The sequence below is a fragment of the Elgaria multicarinata genome, chromosome 10 (genome assembly GCF_023053635.1).
Source record: "Elgaria multicarinata webbii isolate HBS135686 ecotype San Diego chromosome 10, rElgMul1.1.pri, whole genome shotgun sequence".
In the NCBI taxonomy this organism is placed as follows: Eukaryota; Metazoa; Chordata; class Lepidosauria; order Squamata; family Anguidae; genus Elgaria; species Elgaria multicarinata.
The window spans coordinates 11,338,489-11,358,122 of record NC_086180.1 but is presented as its reverse complement, the minus strand read 5'-3'; the positions used below and the strand labels follow the sequence as shown (position 1 = coordinate 11,358,122).

Sequence of the window (19,634 nt, the reverse complement as noted above, 5' to 3'; positions counted from 1 at the left end):
GAGACTTAGGCTGATGTCCAAAAGATGGCAAGGTTGGCACTGGGTAGACCTTGCTGGGAAGAGCATTCCAGACTCAAGGGGCCACCACCAGAAAGCTCCCTCTCTCTCTTGTTGTTCAAACTCTGAATCTCTCTGGGAGCAGGCACTCTGAGGAAGGCTTCAGATGTTGACCATAGTGTATGGGTAAATTCAAGCTGGGAGAGTCATTCCCATCAAGTATTGCCACCCCAAGCCATATAAGGTGTTATAGGTTAAAACTAGGGCCCTGAACTGAGCTTGAAGACTCTCCATCTATAATGTGGTGCTTCTTGTAGACCGGGGCTTTGGATAATAATAATAATAATAATAATAATAATAATAATAATAATAATAATAATAATAATACTTCTTACCCACCTCTCCCTTTGGATTGAGGCGAGAAACAACATTAGTACAGGAAGCAACACATTTTAAAAATCCTTGATTTTACATTAATCTGTGGGTAGGCCTGCCGGAAAAGGCTAGTCTTCAACGCTGCCTTAAAATCACAGAGAGAGTTAATAGAAACGTTTGAAAGCAAGATTTTCACTGAATGAGGCTGCCTTTTATTTCATCACAAGTTCAACCCCGTGCCGCTTTTCTCTCCTCAATTTGCACTCTCATATGTGCTCGCTGGGCATTTTGCACGATTGAGAAACGTGCACGAAACGAACAGCTATCAAATGTGAACGTTCTACAAACAATTCCCGAAGTTGCACACTTCTTTTTTTAAAAAAATCCCCCTACGGACTGGGTGATTTAAAATGTGTTCATTTTGAGAAAGTGGGTCATTTTTCAAGGACATATTTTGCAATGTGAGCTCTTGCCAAAGGAAGTGAGGCAGGTGGCTACCAGGAGGAGGGCTTTCTCTGCTGTGGCACCCCGGCTGCGGAACGAGCTCCCCAGAGAGGTCCGCCTGGTGCCTACACTGTACTCTTTTCGTCGCCATCTGAAGACCTTTTTATTCTCTCAGTATTTTAACACTTAATTTTAACTGAAATTTAAATTTTACTGTTCTAACTCTGTATTTTAATCTTATATCAATTTTGCTGCGTGGTTTCATCCTGGTTGTGCTTTTTATACTGTATTTTGTATTTGTGCTTTTAACCTGTTGGTTGTTTTATTATGGTTTTAATTTTTGTGAACCGCCCAGAGAGCTTCAGCTAATGGGCGGTATAAAAATGTAATAAATAAATAAACAAACAAATAAATAAATAAATAAATAAGGCCAGTTTGGGAATTAGCAAACATTTTTGGAGAAAAGGCGCTCTTGTTCTCAATTGAGAATGGGGCATTTTTGTGCAGTTTGTGGACTGAAATGAAATTGTCATACATCCCTAGAGCCAACACATCATGAAAAACATTATTAACGTATGGATATAGGAATGCCCTTGCAGAAACAGTTCTTTTTCTTCTGAGTGATACCAACAGTTATATGACACATGAAGTGGTTTTGTTTGCACTGGAAGCAAAAAACATTAGGAAGAGAGAACTACACATAATTGCCATAAACTGCCATGGAGATTCAGACTGCTGAGTGAAAGCTGAGTTTTAATTATGGTAAATTCTAAGGGCTCATCTACACCAAGCAGATATTCCACTATGAAAGTGGTATGAAAGCAGTATATAAAAGGCAGGAGCCACACGACTGCTTTATAGTGGTATTGAAGTACACGGACAACTGTTGGGACCCATTGACACCTACCATGTACCGCTTTCATACCACTTTCACAGTGTTATATCCTGCTTGGTGTAGATGTGTCAATGGGCCCCAACAGTTGTCAGTGCACTTCAGTACCACTATAAGGCAGTAGTGTAGATCATGCAGTGCACTTCAATACAACTATAAAGCAGTAGTGTGGCTCCTGCCTTTTATATACCACTTCCATGCCACTTTCATAGTGGAATATCCTGCTTGGTGTAGATGAGCCCTAAGTTATCTGTATAATTTTCTACTGTCCGAAATATTTATATTACTGTATATATGTATAAATGTTTTCTTTTGATGTAGTTGTCACGGCCCTTGGCTAGTACAATAAACTTTGAACATGTAAACGAGCAGATGCTTACAATGGCTGCGTGCATTCCTGAAGATTGCACATCCTGCGAATGGGTTTTGGCTTTTTGCTGGCTTCACAGAAGCTGCGGTGAACCATTTTGCTATCGCTCTTCCTGCGGCACCCGTACTTGGTGTTTTGAAAACCTGGAAAGGGTTAAAAAAAAAAAGACAACATGGATGATTCACCAGTTGGGTGAAAAACATTAGTAAAACTGTGACTGTAGGGGAAGTGGGGGTGTTTCACGTTAATGATTATCCAATTGAAAGGCAACAGATTATATTGAAGCCCTTGGAAAAAATACCGATTCATGCAGCAACAGGACAGAGCAGACTTATCAATGGATTTATTTATTTTATTTATTTATTGCATTTATCTCCTGCCTTTTTCCTCCGAGGAACCCAAGGCAGCGTACATAATCCTCCTCCTCCTCCTCCTCTCCATGTTATCCTCACAACAACAACCCTGTGAGGTAAGTTGGACTAAGAGTCTGTGACTGGCCCAAAGTCACCAGTGGGTTTCCATGGCCAAGTGGGGGCTGGAACCCGGATCTCCCGACTCCCAGTCCAACACTCTAGCCACTACACCACACTGGCTCAATGGATGCCTGTGAAATTGACATGGGCTGGAAACAGATGGATTTATCTGTTCCTGTTTGAATGTGGCTGCATAATACATGCACAGAAATCCCCTCCGCCATGCTTTAGTACCCCCATCACCAAAACATGCCTCCTCCACAAGGCTTGTTGCATTGGGACCAACTCTTCAAAGCCCACTCGAAAGTATCCAACTCCTCTTGAAGTACATTGTTGCTGTTAACATTAGGCACAGAATCCTCGTGGATGATATATTTGTACGTCAGGCTAGATTCGGTGTCGTTGTCCTGAGGAATGATCTGTAAAACGAGCAGACGATACCAACTGGCAGTATTGAGAAACATGGCAGTCCACTACTGCTTAGGATTTGAAGGACAATGTAACCGTTCATTCTGTGGGCTTCCCTGGCTCCAGCGGTAGCCAGACCCTTGGTTTGTTGGCTAGCATAATGACTAGAGACAATCCAGAACAAAATTAAATCATGGTTAAGGATGATGACAGAACCAGGTTACATGTCACAAGAATCACTTCAAAAGTAGCCTTATTGAGCCACCTGAAGCTTTTCTGGAAATAGGCAAAGGTGGCAGGAAGAGACTGAAGAGCAGTGTTGGGAAACCTGCAGACCGTGGGTCTAACCTGAGGTTTCCCATCTGGTCCACATGCAGCCATGTTGCAATTAGATAATCTGTATCGTCCTGCAAAATGGTGAGAAAGATTGCCCATGTACATTGATGCTATTGTTGCTTTCTTGCTACTTTCCGGCTTCCGTATTTGAATGGGCGAAGAAGTGCTTTGAGATTCTCCTCTGTGCTAGGAAGGACAATACAGACCCATGGCTTATTAAGTGTAGCAAGTTTCCACTTAGTAAATGGCCATTTTTATTCACCCCGAGTTCGATCTCATTGCCCTCAATGGGGTGTTGTTGTAGCTCACCAGCTGGATGGCATGGGCCTGGGTGTACTTGTCACCCACCAAGCCAATGGCAGCCCAATAGCTCTGTACTGTACTCTACCATGAGCTTGGGAGCCTCCACCCCCCCCCCCACAGACACACCCAGGTGAGCAGCCAAGAAATGGGAACTTATCAAGCCCTTGATGGTGGGCCATTTCCAGCCTAGATGGTCATAGGTTGGGTAGGTCATTCTGAGATGACAACATAGTTTAGGGATGGCCAAACTTGCCCGCTGCTGCCTCACGCTCTGCTCATCAGAGCCCCACCAGCTGCCCGACCACTTACTCCTGCAATGTTGCATAAATGGCCCTATTTACGGCCAACATTTTGCACAAAATTGAATTTTATGTAAAAGACTGCCCCACATTTTTCTGCAACAGGGCAGCTCATGGGGCAGCAGGATGCCACCAGCTTGCTGGCATCCGGGAGAACTGAGCAGATGAATGACCCCCCCCCTCCAATCCATAGCATCCCAAACACGGGTACGTCCTCACTGGCTTTGTGAGTGAAACGCCCAGTTAGTCTTTGCTTGGCCTGGGGCAGAGGCCTGAAGCCTGTCCGTCACACGTGAACATGACATGAAACAGCAAACCCAGTGTGACTTACCAATACGACAACAGCATCATACAATGGCCCATCGGTCTGAAGGGTTTCTATGTCATCATCTATGTGGTATTCCCACTCTAAGCCGAGGTCGATGAAGGAACGAGAGCTGGAACCCTCTCCTTTCCCGTTCAGAATATAATGGCCGGTTGCCTGATTTTTAATGGCTAAAAAGAGCAAAACCAACAGAGGTCAATTGATGGTTGTTATGGACAGGTAACGATTTCTCTCTCGCAAAGTCAGCGCAAAATATGTTGCTGGGTTTGCATCTTTTCGATGCCATGAAGCCGAAATTCTCCTTTGGTGATCCAGAACTCCTTAACCCCCTTTCCTTTCCTCTAGCGCTAGCAATTAGATTTCACTTCGGCACAGCAGAGAATATGGAGGTGAAAGTAACTCCTCCCTGCGCAGAGGGCCTAGAGTTACCTTGGGAGAGCAAAGCACAGGTGAAGGATTTCATTTGGCCGGCATTTTGAAGCAGAGAAATACAATTTGCACTTCCCAGACTGTGGGGACTGCACACTTTGTTGAACTTTGCAATGTTCAACTTGGCCCAAAATGGCATATAAAATGTGTGAAAGCTGCATGAAAAAAAAAAAAAAAAACGCATACAGGAGAGAAAATTGCATACAGGAATAAATGCAAATTTTCCTGCTTTTAAAAAAATGGGATACTGATGCTGAACTTGGACGGAAGGGACGGACCTGCAATTGAATACATGCAAAATGGTCCTGGAGGCAAAGGGGAGACATGATAGAGGTGTACAAAATTATGCATGGTATGGAGAATGTGGACAGGGAGACATTTTTCTCCCTCTCTCAAAATACTAGAACCCAAAGGGGTCATCCTATGAAGCTCATTGGTGGGAGATCCAGGACAAATAAAAAAAGAAGTACTTCTTCACACAGCGCATAGTTAAGTTATGGAACTCACTACCACAGGATGTGGTGATGGCCACCAGTCTGGATAGCTTTAAAGGGGGATTGGATGAATTCCTGGAGGAGAAGGCCATCAATGGCTACTATCCCTGAGGGTTGGGTGCTATCTCCAATATTCGAGGCAATAAGCCTGTGAGCACCAGTTGCTGGGGAACATGGGTGGGAGGGTGCCGTTGCACCATGTCCTGCTTGTTCATCTCTGGCTGATGGCTGGTTGGCCACTGTGTGAACAGAGTGCTGGACTAGATGGAACCTTGGTCTGATCCAGGATCAGGGCACTTCTTCTGTTCTTCAATAGACTGATTTGTTCATCACTGGTGGAGAGTAGTGTTCCTTCTTTGAGGAATGTATTCTGCATTTCAGAGCAAACTGACACAATTCATCCCTCCCAGATCATTGTGCAAATTGGTCCATAGTTATGTGGCTCAATCTGCATTTCCCCCAAATTTACATACCGTTGAATACTCACACAGTTTGATCTACAAATTTCAAGGGTGGCCTCATTATTAATATTATTATTATTGGTTATAACTGTTTGCAGCAGCTAGAAAGTGCTGCAGCTCCCATCGCTTCATGGGGGCAGCTGTTTCCCCACCCTCACCCGCCTGTACAGAATAAAGAGAATACAGAGAAGAATACAGAGAAGACAGAGAAGTTGTATGGAAATACTGCCATTCACAGGGGCATTTCCTGCCCCCATTTTTAAAGTTGGCGGGTGCTGCTTTCTCGTTACTACAAGTGGCTATAGCTTGGAAAAAGTGAAATATAAAGAAAGTGACAGACAGATGGGCAGACAAGGAGCTCATCTACACCAAACAGATATTCCACTATGAATGCGGTATGAAAGCAGTATATAAAAGGCAGGAGCCACACAACTGCTTTATGGTGGCATTGAAGTGCACTGAGAAATGTTGGGGTCCATGATGCATCTACACCAAGCAGATATTCCACTATGAAAGCAGTATATAAAAGGCAGGAGCCACACAACTGCTTTATAGCGGTGTTGAAGTGCACTGACAACTGTTGGGGCCCGTTGACACATACCGTATACTGCTTTCATACCACTCTCATAGTGGAATATCCTACTTGGTGTAGATGTTTCATGGGCCCCAACAGTTGTCAGTGCACTTCAATACCGCTATAAAGCAGTCGTGTGGCTCCTGCCTTTTATATACCACTTTCATACCACTTTCATAGTGGAATATCCTGCGTGGTGTAGATGAGCCCAAGGAAAAGACAGCCCTTGGACTACCTCACAAAAAGTAAGTGCCCCCTTTTAAAAAAAAACAAAAGAGACAATATGGCAGATTGTATTGTGTTGTTTTATTCTGTACAGTGCCATGAACATTGATGGTGCTTTATAAATAATAATAATAATAATAATAATAATAATAATAATAATAATAATAATAAATAAGCATTTTGCGGTGTTGTTTTTTAAAAATGTACATGAACGTGATGGAAAAGTCTTTGACTCAGCCATGTGCAAAACCGACATGGTCCAACCTTAGAGAGATCTGCCCACCCTTAGTGGAGCGGAGAATCAAAGAAAGGCAACTGTATAGCAAGGACAGATTTTGAGAAAAGGAATGAAGGGACATGCAATAAGAGGATGGGGGTGCTTGGCTTGCACTCTTCCATCTGAAGCCACCAAGCAATTCAAGAAAGAATGGTATTAACAAGCATTTCTACTGAGCATTTCAAGTGTTCAAGTGCTTCGCGTGGTTTATTTTAGGGGTCCTTGCAACACGTCTTGATGGCAGGTCAGTATGGCCATTCAAGTATTTCAGATGGGGATGGGTGAGGCTGAGAGAACAGTGGCTTGGTTTAGGTCCACCTACTGGTCCATGAATTTTTGATCTGGCAACTTCCAGACCCAGAGCTCAGACACGTACAGCCCAATCCCTATGCAACAGCCTTCCACAATCAGTTGCCCTCCAGATATTTGGGACTTCAGCTCCCATCAGCCTCAGTTAGCATGACCCATGGTTTGCAATACTGGGAATAGTAGTCCGAAACATCTAAAGGAAAGAAGGTTGGGAAAGGCTGCTATGCATGTTTATTCAGAAGTAAGTCCCAACAACTATCACAGCATTCACTCCCAAGCAATGTCTGCCTAAGATTGCAATCTGAGGCACTGATGCTCGACCAACTCTTTGGGTAATTCTACCCACCTGGCATGGGTCATCCTCTTCCCTAGTTCTGCCCACTGCATTAAGTTCATGCACACCACTGGTCAACCCATCTGTGCATTCTGGGCCAAATCACTGGGAACAGTATTGCATTGGTTAGACCCATAGATGCAACTGACCCAGGAGATCTAGAGCCTAGCTTTGCTGTTACTGGGGCCATAGCTAGACCTAAGGTTTATCCCTGGATCGTCCAGGGGTCAAACCTGTTCATCTAGGTGACACACAGGGGATCCAGTGCTCAGGCAGGGGCGAACCCTGGATGATCCCAGGATAAACCTTAGGTCTAGCTGTGGCCTGGGTCTCTGGGGTGTCTTCATGGGTTCTGGGCTGGTGACTCTATATGGTCACCCCCCTTTTTTAGGGGTGCCTGCTTTCATGAGACCCAGCATTTTCCTACTGCTTCATGACAGCATGACAACGGGTGTAGCTCCCATTCTGCTTCCATTATGTCAGATACTGATCTTATACAATGGCATAATCCATTATTGTTGTTGTTGCTGTTATCATTATTGTATCTAAAGACGTGGATAACCCTAATCTCTTCCAGCCACACATTTTGGAACAAAAACACCATTTAGTATAATTTTATCACACCTGTGGATTCTTTGAATGCTTGTCATCTAAATCTGGACCAAATGTGTGATTATGAATATCAGCAATTGGCCATAATGGCCCTCAGAGGAAGAAAAAAACCATATACTTTAGTAGTGGCTGCCTGTACTGCAGGAGCGTCTTACATCTTTTTCTAAGCCTGGATGGTTCCTGCAGAGAAAACCTAATCCATCTCTTTTTCTGCTATTACATCTTTGACGCACTTAGATTTCAGATGGTCTGCAAATCATTAGCTTTGAACGTTGGCATGCATTTCTCCCGCTGGATATTTTTAAACATACAGCAACCTGGTGAAGTAGACGGAAAGGCAAATAGTTTTGAGTTGCTGAAAATTAAAAGTGCCAGCTACAAATGCATGCTATTATGGGTGCCTTGGAATGCAGCTTTTGGATGAAACAGTAGGAAAAGGTGCCACTGATCACATTTGGACAGGCATATATATTAAGAACATCAGAAACTACCTTATATCTAGTCAAACCTTTGGTCTTTCTGCGCCAGAACTGTCAACATTGACTAGCAGTTGTTTTCTGGTAGGGATGGGTGAGAAAATAGTTCTGTTGAGGGGTCTTTCTTTTTTAAAAACCAATTTGCACCTCCTGAGCCTACAAGTAAGTTGAGGCAGAGTTCTGTACAGAAATCCGTATTTTTATAAGCTTCCTGAAGCAAAAAGTGCACACAAAATGCATATATTTGAGAAAATAACCGCATTACAGGAATGGAAAATGTGGGATAACATGTACATTTTAAAAATGGGGAGAAAAAGGTGTATGTTAAGAAAAATGCAGATACAAAACGTACAACAAAATGTAGAAAAATCCGTATGGAATTTTTTTAAAAATGCAAGCTTATAAGGAAACAGGATGAGGTGACTTTAAAATCTGACTCTTTCTTTCTTTCTGTTTGATTTGTACCCCACCTGTCTACCAAAACGTGGCACTCAAAATGACAATCTCGGCAAAGCTTTTGTCGTTGTTGTTCGAATGGGAAAAACTGCACAGTTGGATGCACGTTTTTTTAAAAGCGCACGCCACAATGTGGCCTTCCCACCCGCTGTTGACTAAAGCATGAAAAATGCATTCTGCTTGTCAAAACACACATTATAAAGTGCACGTTTTTCTGTGCACAACAAGCAGATTTTGCAAACCAAATCACAAAATCAGGAACATGCGTGTCTGGCACACACAAAAAACACCTTCACATTCACGGTTGTGGACAGGGCAAATTCTGATGTTCAATGCACTGAAACAAAATTTTCATACTTATTTACTCTGAACACCCATTTACTTTTTTTTTTTTTTGGTGTATAGTTTAAACTTGAGGCACAGGTGAACTCAGTGGCAAGAGCACCTTTTATCAGCTTAGGCTGATATGCCAACTGCACCCTTATCTGGACAGAGATAGCCTAGCTACAGTGATCCATGCTCTGATAACCTCTCGTTTGGATAACTGCAATGCTTTATACATGGGGCTGCCTTTGAAAATGGTCCGGAAACTTCAACTGGTACAAAACAGGGCAGCACATTTACTAACAGGGACTGGCCGATGAGACCACATCACGCTAGTCCTTTTCCAGCTTCATTGGCTGCCAGTCCAGGTCTGGGCCCAATTCAAAGTGCTGGTATTAACATTTAAAGCCCTAAACGGCTTGGGGCCAGGCTATCCAAAGGAACGCCTCCTCCCATATGTACCTGCCCGGACCCTAAGGTCATCCTCAGGGGTCCTTCTCCGTGAACCCCTGCCAAAGGAAGTGAGGCAGGTGGCTACCAGGAGGAGGGCCTTCTCCGCTGTGGCACCCCGGCTGTGGAATGAGCTCCCTAAGGAGGTTCGCTTGGCACCTACATTATATGCTTTTAGACGCCAGGTGAAGACCTTTTTATTCTCCCAGCATTTTAACAGTCTATAAATAAATTTTAACTTGCTGTTTTAAATTTGTATAAGAGCCTCGTGTGGCGCAGAGCGGTAAAGCAGCAGTTTCTGCAGCTGAAATTCTCCCCACGGCCGGAGTTCGATCCCAGCGGAAGCTGGTTTCAGGCAGCCGGGTCGGGTTGACTCAGCCTTCCATCCTTCCGAGGTCGGTAAAATGAGTACCCAGTTAGTTGGGGGAAAGGTAATAACGGCCAGGGAAGGCAACGGCAAACCACCCCGCTATAAGGCCTGCCAAGAGAACGTCCGCGAAAGCTGGCGTCCCTCCAAGAGTCAGTAATGACTCAGTGCTTGCACGAGAGGTTCCTTTCCTTCCTTTCCTTTCCTTCTTTTTCTGCAGGCTGCAAATGGCCACCCCTATGTCAAGCTTTTTCCTCCCGGTGGTTTCTGGGTTATTTATGCCACTCCCACTGGCAAGAAGAGCAAAGCAGGAGGAGCAATTGGGGAGTGTACATCACCATGCTTCAGTGCTTGCACGAGAGGTTCCTTTCCTTTCCTTTAAATTTGTAATTTTGCATTGCTGCTGTTTTTATCTGGTTGAGCTTTTATATTGTATTTTATATTATGGTTTTATACTGTTGTTTTATACTTTGAATGTTTTTAATTTTTGTGAACCGCCCAGAGAGCTCTGGCTATTGGGCGGTATAGAAATTTAATAAATAATAAATAAATAAATAAATAAATATCATGGGGGGTGTCCTATGGCCCCTAAGGAGGCACCATTTCAGCTACTCAAGAGGCAACCACACTACCAGGAGAATGCATCTGTATTGCTCCTAAGCATCTTCTGGAAAGATGTGTAAGACTTTGGGCATGTCTACACCAGCCCTATATCCCAGGGTAGTCCCTGGATCATCCCTATGCATCCAAATGACACACAGGGTATCCCAGGGTCTACCTGGGACAGCCAGGGACTTTCCCTGGGATATAGGGAACCACATTTCAATCTGGATTCCGTCCTCTGCATTCCACCGAAACAGCCCTTACTAAGATCACCAATGATCTCCTTACTGCCAAGTCTAAAGGCCATTATTCCGTTCTTATTCTCCTTGATCTAACTGCAGCCTTTGACACGGTTGATCATGATCTTCTCTTAGATTCCCTTCATGACCTTGGATTTTGTGGCTCTGTCTATAACTGGTTTGCCTCCTATCTAGCGGGTCGCTCTTTCAGCGTGTTGACTAATGGCAGCTCGTCTTCCTCCTTTCCCCTTTCAGTAGGGGTTCCGCAAGGCTCGGTGCTTGGCCCGTTGTTGTTTTCCTTATACATGTTGCCCTTGGGCAAGCTTATTCAATCTCATGGTCTCCAATATCATCTGTACGCCGATGATACACAACTATATCTGTCATCTCCGGAACTTTCTCCTGATGTTCACGATCGTATCTCGGCATGTCTTTCAGATATCTCAGCTTGGCTGCTTCATCGTCGCTTGAAGCTTAACATGGCAAAGACTGAATTGCTTGTTTTTCCTCCTAAACCTTCTCCTCATCTCTCATTCTCTCTTACTGTCAATGATGTTACGCTTACTCCGGTCAAGGAAGCTCGTAGCCTTGGCTTTATCTTCGACTCCTCGCTCTCCTTTATTCCTCATATTGAGGCAGTAGCTAAATCTTGTCGATTTTTCCTGTATAATATTGCCAGGATTCGATCATTTTTGTCTGTCTCTTCTGCCAAGACGCTTGTTCATGCACTGGTTATTTCACGGTTGGACTACTGCAACCTTCTTCTCTCTGGCCTTCCTTCTTCTCACATCAGCCCGTTGGTTTCTGTTCACCACTCTGCCGCAAAGATCATCTTCTTAGCACGCCGCTCCGACCATGTTACTCCGCTTCTGAAATCTCTTCATTGGCTTCCAATTCACTTCAGAATCCAATATAAACTTCTCCTGTTAACCTTCAAAGCTTTTCACGGTCTAGCTCCTTCCTATCTCTCCTCTCTCATTTCACACTATTGCCCCGCTCGTGCTCTTCGCTCCTCTGATGCCATGTTTCTCGCCTGCCCAAGGGCCTCTACTTCCCTTGCTCGGCTTCGTCCATTTTCGTCTGCTGCCCCTTACGCCTGGAACGCTCTTCCAGAACATTTGAGAACTACAAGTTCAACCACAGCTTTTAAAGCTCAACTAAAAACTTTTCTTTTTCCTAAAGCTTTTAAAACTTGATGTTGTGCAGACTTCTACTGTTACTTTCTACTGTTAGTTTTTCCCTACCCTGTGCCTGCTTACCCTTCCCTGTACCTGTTGGCATTCTCTTCCCCTCCTTATTGTTTTACTATGATTTTATTAGATTGTAAGCCTATGCGGCAGAGTCTTGCTATTTACTGTTTTACTCTGTACAGCACCATGTACATTGATGGTGCTATATAAATAAATAATAATAATAATAATAATGGTCCTGGGACCATCTTGCAGAGTGTGGGCCGTGTGGCCACTGCTCCTGGGTCGTCCCATCTTGCAGGGTGCTTAAAATGGGCATGGAGCTGCACAGGGGCAGTCCGTTCCCGTGGGGGGTGGGGAGAAGGTTCTTTTTTTTGGTTACGTTTTGTGGAGAAGCGCAGTTGCACTCCTTCTCCCTCTTCGAAAAAAGGTATGGCAGCCGCGATGTCCTTCTGGGATGTCGCGTGGCCATCAAGATGCTGGGGGAGGATTGCGGAAGCCGGTAAGTCTGTGATCCTCCTCCTCCCTCCTTTTACACCCTATGGTGTAGACATGCCCTTTGACACTGAAACTGTCAACCTGATGGCCAAACCAAACAAAGAAGCACTTACCAAGAATGTGAGGAGAAGCCTCGTCTTCTTGGACAATCACATGTCTAGCACTGGGTGGGATGTCAAACATCTTAAGGTACCCTTTGGCATGTGCAGCAAGGCAATGGGAGAAAGCAGAAGAGAAAACAAAAGGAGAGAGATCATGGCGAGCGTTAGGAGGCTGCAAGAGGCGGTAGGCCCCCTTTGCAGAAGTGGTGCATCCATCAAACCATGAATAGTAAATGAAAAGACAGAGAGGTTTGTAATGTTGGAGATTAGGCTGCCTTGTATTTCCGTCTTTCGCATGGAGGAGGGAAAACAAGCTAATCTTATTGCAAAGCACTTACTTTGCTATGTCCTCTGGAGACCATAGCAATCTGGATAATTTAGACAAAGCGTTTATGTTTCCTACGTTTCAGGGAATGAAAACGTCAGGTTGTACGGCTCATCCTTCCCCGTCCCCTTTCACATCCATCAGTCGGATCCTTAACTTTGCAGTGTGAAAAAATGCATTGTTAAGAATTCATTTTTCCTCCTGGTATTTGAGATCAGGACTGTAAAAAGTGCCGAAATCGCTATTGGAAGCCAAATTCATCATGTTAAGTGTCTTAACTTGGTTGTTGTTGTGGTTGTTGCTGCTGCTGCTGTTTTTTAAGTAATGGATGACAGATGTGAGCAAATATGATTTAACCGTCAAAATATTCTTATCACCATACAGAACAAGAAGCTCTCCTGGGAAGCAGAAACGATTTGTCTGTTTTTGCAATGCCTGTAAATGTCAGGCAAGCAAAATAAATAAGTAAAAATCATGGCGGTCATGGATGCCCAATGTTCTGCAATGGGGCAAAACTTACCCAGGATATTTTTAGATTCTCTGGTTTCAGAAACAGAGATATTGCGAGCTCCTTTGGGCAAAGTGAATGCGCTTCTCGTCTTCCCTAAACAGAATGTTTTTCATTAGTGGTTGGGGCACCAAAGTCTTGAGTTTTCATTGACTATGTCTTCAGATGAGTACATTTTATCTATCAAACATATCACTTATGTCCGAAATACCATTTTAAATATGTTCTCACCCATTGCAACAGTCCTTTTTTTAAAATAAAAATAGTCAATGAAACTTAAGACTATGAAAAATCAGTTGGATACTTGCAGATTTCATTTTCCAGAAACTTGAGTTCGGTTTGGCACCTCTTGCTTAATTGTTTCCCTGTTGGAAGAGGTTGATTAGACAGTTGGAGGAGAATTGCAAAAACCGGTGGGGTGGGGCGGAGAATGTAATGTTGAATGTGAAATATCATTCGTGGAATGGAAAAGAAACGGTTAACAATTCCAAACATTGCAACCAAGGACAACCCTCAACCGGCAACTAAGAGACTGTCTCTGATGTCAGAGGACAGTCTGAACTGTCCTCTGGTCCCTGGGATGCTCAGCCAGGGACCCCTGGGTGAGCATCCCATGGACCAGGACAGTTCGGAACCCCCCTCCGATGTCAGAGACAGTGCTCCAACCTAGAAAGGGGGAGTTGGAGGTCTGATTTCCCCTCCCCTGCCCCCTCACAGCCAGCAGGGAAAGAACTGCTCCGACTGCCCTCCGAGGTCAGAAAAACAAACTTGCAGGAGGAGGAAAGGGGGCGCTCAAGTGGGGAGGGAAGGGAAGGGAAGAGACTTGAGAGGCCAGGATGTGATGTATCCAATCTCAGTTCCCTAGGGAGGTTGTGGGCTCTCCCACACTAGAGGCCTTCAAGAGGCAGCTGGACAACCATCTGTCAGGGATGCTTTAGGGTGGATTCCTGCATTGAGCAGGGGGTTGGACTCGATGGCCTTGTAGGCCCCTTCCAACTCTGCTATTCTATGACTCTATGATTCTTCCCTCTCCCTCCGAAGCCTGAAAAGGCTTTCTAGCGAAAATCACCCAAGACAGAGGATAAAGAGACGAAGGTTGTCTCTGCTCCTCCTCCCGCCCTGCTGGGGGCATAGGAAAGTTGGAAGCCTCCGTGTTGGGGGAGGGGATCCTGAGTGGCAGGGGCTCAGTCGATATGATTGCACCCTAAAGGAATACATTTTCCCCCATTAGGTGTGTATTCGTCCAGCTGGTTTTGTCAATGCTTCAACAAGTGTCCTGAACACAGAACAGGTTATCCTAGGACTCTTCAAAAATTGCCTTCAGCTTTGATGTGTTGAGTTATAGGTAGTTAGTTAGTTAGTTAGTTAGCTATGTGCCTTCAAGTCGGCTTCAACTTACGGCGACTCTATGAATCAACGACCTCCGTTCACATCGGTTATAAACCACCCTATTCGGAACTTGCATCTTCATGTCTGTATCCTCCTTTACGTCACTCCATCTCATATTTTGTCTTTCCTTCTACCTTTGGTTTTTCCTAGCATTATTATCTTTTCTAATTAGACATTACTTCTCATTATATGTCTGCTTTGACCACTCCGCCTTGGGTGACCCTGCTATGAGTCTAGCTTTTATCTGGACTCTTGATGGCATTGCTCTCAGCTTCATTGACACTCTCAAAAACCCTCGCCACGTGAAGGTGTACATCCTAGAGGGGAGTTGAGTTATGCTACGAGGTATTTAAAAGACCAATTCAAATGTGTGCAAACCAGTTGGGAAAGTGTATTTTCCACTGGCTTTGGGCCTTTTTTGTATTCCGACAAATGCAGCAGAGAAACTAACGACACATTAGAAATCACGGAGGGGAGATAACCCTACCAGGCTTCTTAGGGATTCGGGTGAAGGTCCCTTTTACTGTCCGGCAATGGGAATTATCTCCTCCACATACTCCACACTTGTCTTCAGCCTTGTTGGAGCCGATTTCCTTGTCGCAACCCACTTTCTGCAAAGAAAGGTTCAAAGGTATCATCAGAATTGAGAGTTGCAGAAAGTGCACAAAATCCAGATCCAATTTGCTAGTATTCATTTTAAATTAACAGTGTGTACTTTTAAATTAAATTAGCTGTGTGTACTTTTTTTTAATTATTGGCCATGCTGACTGTGACTGAAAATCTGAGCTGGAGAACATTTATTTATTTAGTTAAACCATTTCTTGGCTGCCTTTCAGCACAGAGGCCCTCACAACGTTTCCCCTAGGAAAGGAACTGTGTTGGAATAAAACTACTATCATTCTCAAATCAGCTTCATCACAGTCTTCCCCAACCTTGTATCCTCCAGATGTGTTAGAGTACAACTCCCATCATTCCCAGTCAGCATGGCCAACAGCCATGTTGGATGGGGATTATGGGAGCCGCAGTCTCAAAAATCTCAGGGGGACCAGGAGAGGAAAGACTGCCCTAGATCTTATCCATGACACATGGATATTTTGCCCAACTGGGGATATACAAGAATTCCATTTCTGTTCACAAATCATGTGAACCTATCCCAATCACAATCCTGAATGCAACTGTTTTATTCCCGAGAAAGGGTTGCAAATTTCTTATTACATTTGAAAAATGCTTTTTAAAAAACCACTTTGACATGCACATTCCTTCCCTCCGCCAACCAAATATGCATTGTCATGCTTAAGTCTACAGACAGAAACGCACACTTTTCTCATTTGAATGAGCCGAAAAAACATCTCGAAAGCAAAAAAATGCATCGAAGTGAATTTCGGGGAATTTAGGCGAGCTTGAAAATCACTGGTCCTCCCATTCCTCTTGGGGCTCCTTGTACCGTCCCTTGTGAACATCTCCTTCCAAACCAAGCAACCAGCATCATCAGAAGGTTCCACTCACCACACATTCTCCGCGCACACAAATGCTGAACGGGTCTTTGTACGAACAGCGAGTTCCATCATGGGCCAGTTGCTTCATATAAGCCACATCGCCCGTCTCTCTGGATTGGCAGTAAAGCTGGCATCTCTTGGTGGCTACAGGGCACAAAAACCCCGTCAAAATGTCCATCTTGATGCCATCCAAATCTGGGAGATTTTTACAACACAAAAGCAGTGCACAGCTCCCCCTCTCATCTGACTCCTTCCCACTCTGCTCTGACAACATTAGGGTGACCATATGAAAAGGAGGATAGGGTTCCTGTATCTTTAACAGTTGCATAGAAAAGGGAATTTCAGCAGGTGTCCTTTGTGGACATGCAGCACCTGGTGAAATTCCCTCTTCATCACAACAGTTAAAGGTGCAGGAGCTATACTAGAGTGACCAGATTTAAAAGAGGGCAGGGCACCTGCAGCTTTAACTGTTGTGATGAAGAGGGAATTTCACCAGGTTCCCCATATATACAAACGACACCTGCTGAAATTTTCTTTTCAATACAACTGTTAAAGATACAAGAGCCCTGTCCTCCTTTTCATATGGTAACCCTAGACAACATTAGACTAGGGATATTTATTTATTTATTTATTACATTGCGGCAGAGTCTTGCTATTTACTGTTTTACTCTGTACAGTACCATGTACATTGATGGTGCTATATAAATAAATAAATAAATAAATAATAATAATAATAATAATAATAATAATAATAATAATTTCTATACCACCCAATAGCCGGAGCTCTCTGGGCGGTTCACAATATCTCTTGGGAGTTGCTGACAGTGGCCTGGTTCAGACAACACGCTAAACCATGCTGCTTAACCACAAAATGGTTAAGGGAATCCCTTAACCATTTTGTGGTTAAGCAGCATGGTTTAGCGTGTTGTCTGAACCAGGCTAATGTGGCGAGCTACTGGAGCAGCAAGGGAAGCAACCACAGGGGTTCCCACACCACCCGTGTCATGTGAGAAACTCCACCCCCACCAGGCAACTTCTATTTATTTATATATTGAATTTATATACCGCCCCATAGCCGAAGCTCTCTGGGGGGTTTACAAAAGTTAAAAACAGTGAACGTTAAAAAGTATACACAATTTAAAACCATCAAAAATATAAAACAACAACAACTATATAAAACAACAGTATCCATTTAAACCACAACAGTTCTGGGGTCCATTAAAAAAAACCCCAACAACTTAGCATATGTTGTTAAATGCTGTTAAACGTCTGGGAGAAGAGAAAAGTCTTGACCTGGCGCCAAAAAGATATCATTGTTGGTGCCAGGTGAGCCTCATTGGGGAGATCATTCCATAATTGGGGGGGGCACCACTGAAAAGGCCCTTTCCCTTGTTGCCATCCTCCGAGCTTCCCTCAGAGTAGGCACTCGGAGGAGGCAGTCTGAAGGCAGTCTAACGATTTCAAATGAAGTAAATAAATAATAAACACAGAAATAAACAGATCCAGCATGACTGACTATTACTTCACATTTATAACAGCATTTTTGAACATTCCACACAATAGCTTGCTGTAATGCTTACAACAACCCTGTAAGGTAGGCTGAACATTAGTGTTTCTATATTACAGATGCATCTAAGGCATCAATTGCACCCCACAGGTATTTAGCAAATGCCCAGAGCATTTGTGAGCATCGACTAGCAATCCATATCAGTTCCATTGGTTTTTGGGGTGAGCACTGTGTGCTCATCTATCCTCTATCTATTTTTTTATCTATCTATCTTCAAGGCTTGACTTCTGTAATGTGCTCTACATAGGGCTACCTTTGTGCATAGTCCGGAAACTTCAACTAGTTCAAAATATGGCAGCCAGGCTGGTCACCGGTACACCTAGGGGTGTCCACATTACACCAGTTTTAAAATCTCTTCACTGGCTGCCAATTAGTTTCTGAGAAAAGTATAACGTGTTGGTTATCACCTTTAAAGCCCTACATGGTTTGGGTCCAGGCTAACTGTGGGATCGCCTTCTCCTGTATAATCCGCCCCACATGCTCAGGTCCTCTGGGAAAAATCTACTTCAGCTAGCAAAAACTAGGTTAACAACTGTTACCCAGAGGCCCTTCTCGTCTGCTGCTCCCAGACTGTGGAATGGCCTGCCGGAGGAGACTCGTCAACTTAACAGTCCACTAGCATTCAAGAAAGCTATAAAGACTGATCTCTTCCGGCAGGCCTATCCAGTGGAATTTTAAGATGTTTTTTAAATGTTTTTCGGATGTTTTTAACAATGTATATTATTGAGGATTATGTATTTTATCATTTATTGTTGTTCCCCGCCTCGATCAGAGTGGAGAGGCGGGTAAGAAATAAATTTATTATTATTATCTATCTATCAATCTATCTATTTATCTGTCTAACGATCCATCTGTTCTGCTAATCTCAACTTCCTGCATGCTCCTAGCTTTCAGGAGAGCCATGGAAACGGAAGCCCAGTATGAAAATCACTCTTAAATAGGGCACGTCATTATTCAAAGACTGTCCTGCTCTGCATGAGAGATTTTGCCGAGCTGATAGAATATCAGATCTTCAATCAAGATCAACCAGAATGTATTTCCTAATTACATTTAATTGGCCCTTGAATTTTATAGTATGTCTGGTTATTATTGCCGCTCCGTGTCTATAACAGAAGTTAGAACTGGTTTTCTAAGGAGAAGTGCAAAGAGTCGCTACGGAGAAATGGGCACGTGAGGCAAGAGATGATTTGTTCTTCTGCCTTGGAGTGCTTGAACCAGCTCTTGAAGAAGAGGGAAGGAAGCAAGACAAGGCCATCACTTACCATCAGGGTGTTCGTACGGCAGCCAGTGGTGTTTGCTGCTCTGATATTCGAAATGTGAGTTGCGTTGTTGACACTGCTGGGCTCGGAAGTCTTCATAATGCTTGGGACACTCTTCCATGTTGCACAGTTGGTACTCAAAGTTGACGCCGGCACAGTCTTGGCCCCCATTCACTGGCCTTTGTAGGACGCAAGTTTAGAAACGGGGTTGGATTAGAATGGTTGGGAGGCCGTGATCTCCTTTTCCAGAGCACAAATCTTTTTGCTCCATCTCTATGCTTGCCTATAAAGTAGGGAAGGGGAGCCTGTGCCCCTGCCCAGGGGCTGTTGGACTCCCATCAGTCACAGCCAGGATGTCCAATGGTCAGGGACAATGGGAGTAGTAGTCCAACGTCATCCACAGGGCTCCAGGTTCCCCACCTACTATACAGGCTGGTCAGGATTTCCTC

The 19,634-nt window shown here is 44.0% G+C and overlaps 1 protein-coding gene across 1 annotated transcript in view; it reads right to left on the bottom strand.

The window, feature by feature from the left end:
• The window catches only part of ADAMTS3 (ADAM metallopeptidase with thrombospondin type 1 motif 3), a 168,986-nt gene that overhangs the window by 13,021 nt on the left and 136,331 nt on the right, over positions 1-19,634 (bottom strand). Inside the window, exons 15-22 of the mRNA XM_063136071.1 lie at positions 19,189-19,364; positions 16,370-16,503; positions 15,351-15,474; positions 13,487-13,570; positions 12,654-12,734; positions 4,229-4,392; positions 2,805-2,970; positions 2,089-2,221 (exon numbers count right to left, since the gene is read on the bottom strand). Coding sequence (XP_062992141.1) covers positions 2,089-2,221; positions 2,805-2,970; positions 4,229-4,392; positions 12,654-12,734; positions 13,487-13,570; positions 15,351-15,474; positions 16,370-16,503; positions 19,189-19,364 — 1,062 coding nt within the window. The remainder of the gene's footprint in view (positions 1-2,088; positions 2,222-2,804; positions 2,971-4,228; positions 4,393-12,653; positions 12,735-13,486; positions 13,571-15,350; positions 15,475-16,369; positions 16,504-19,188; positions 19,365-19,634) is intronic.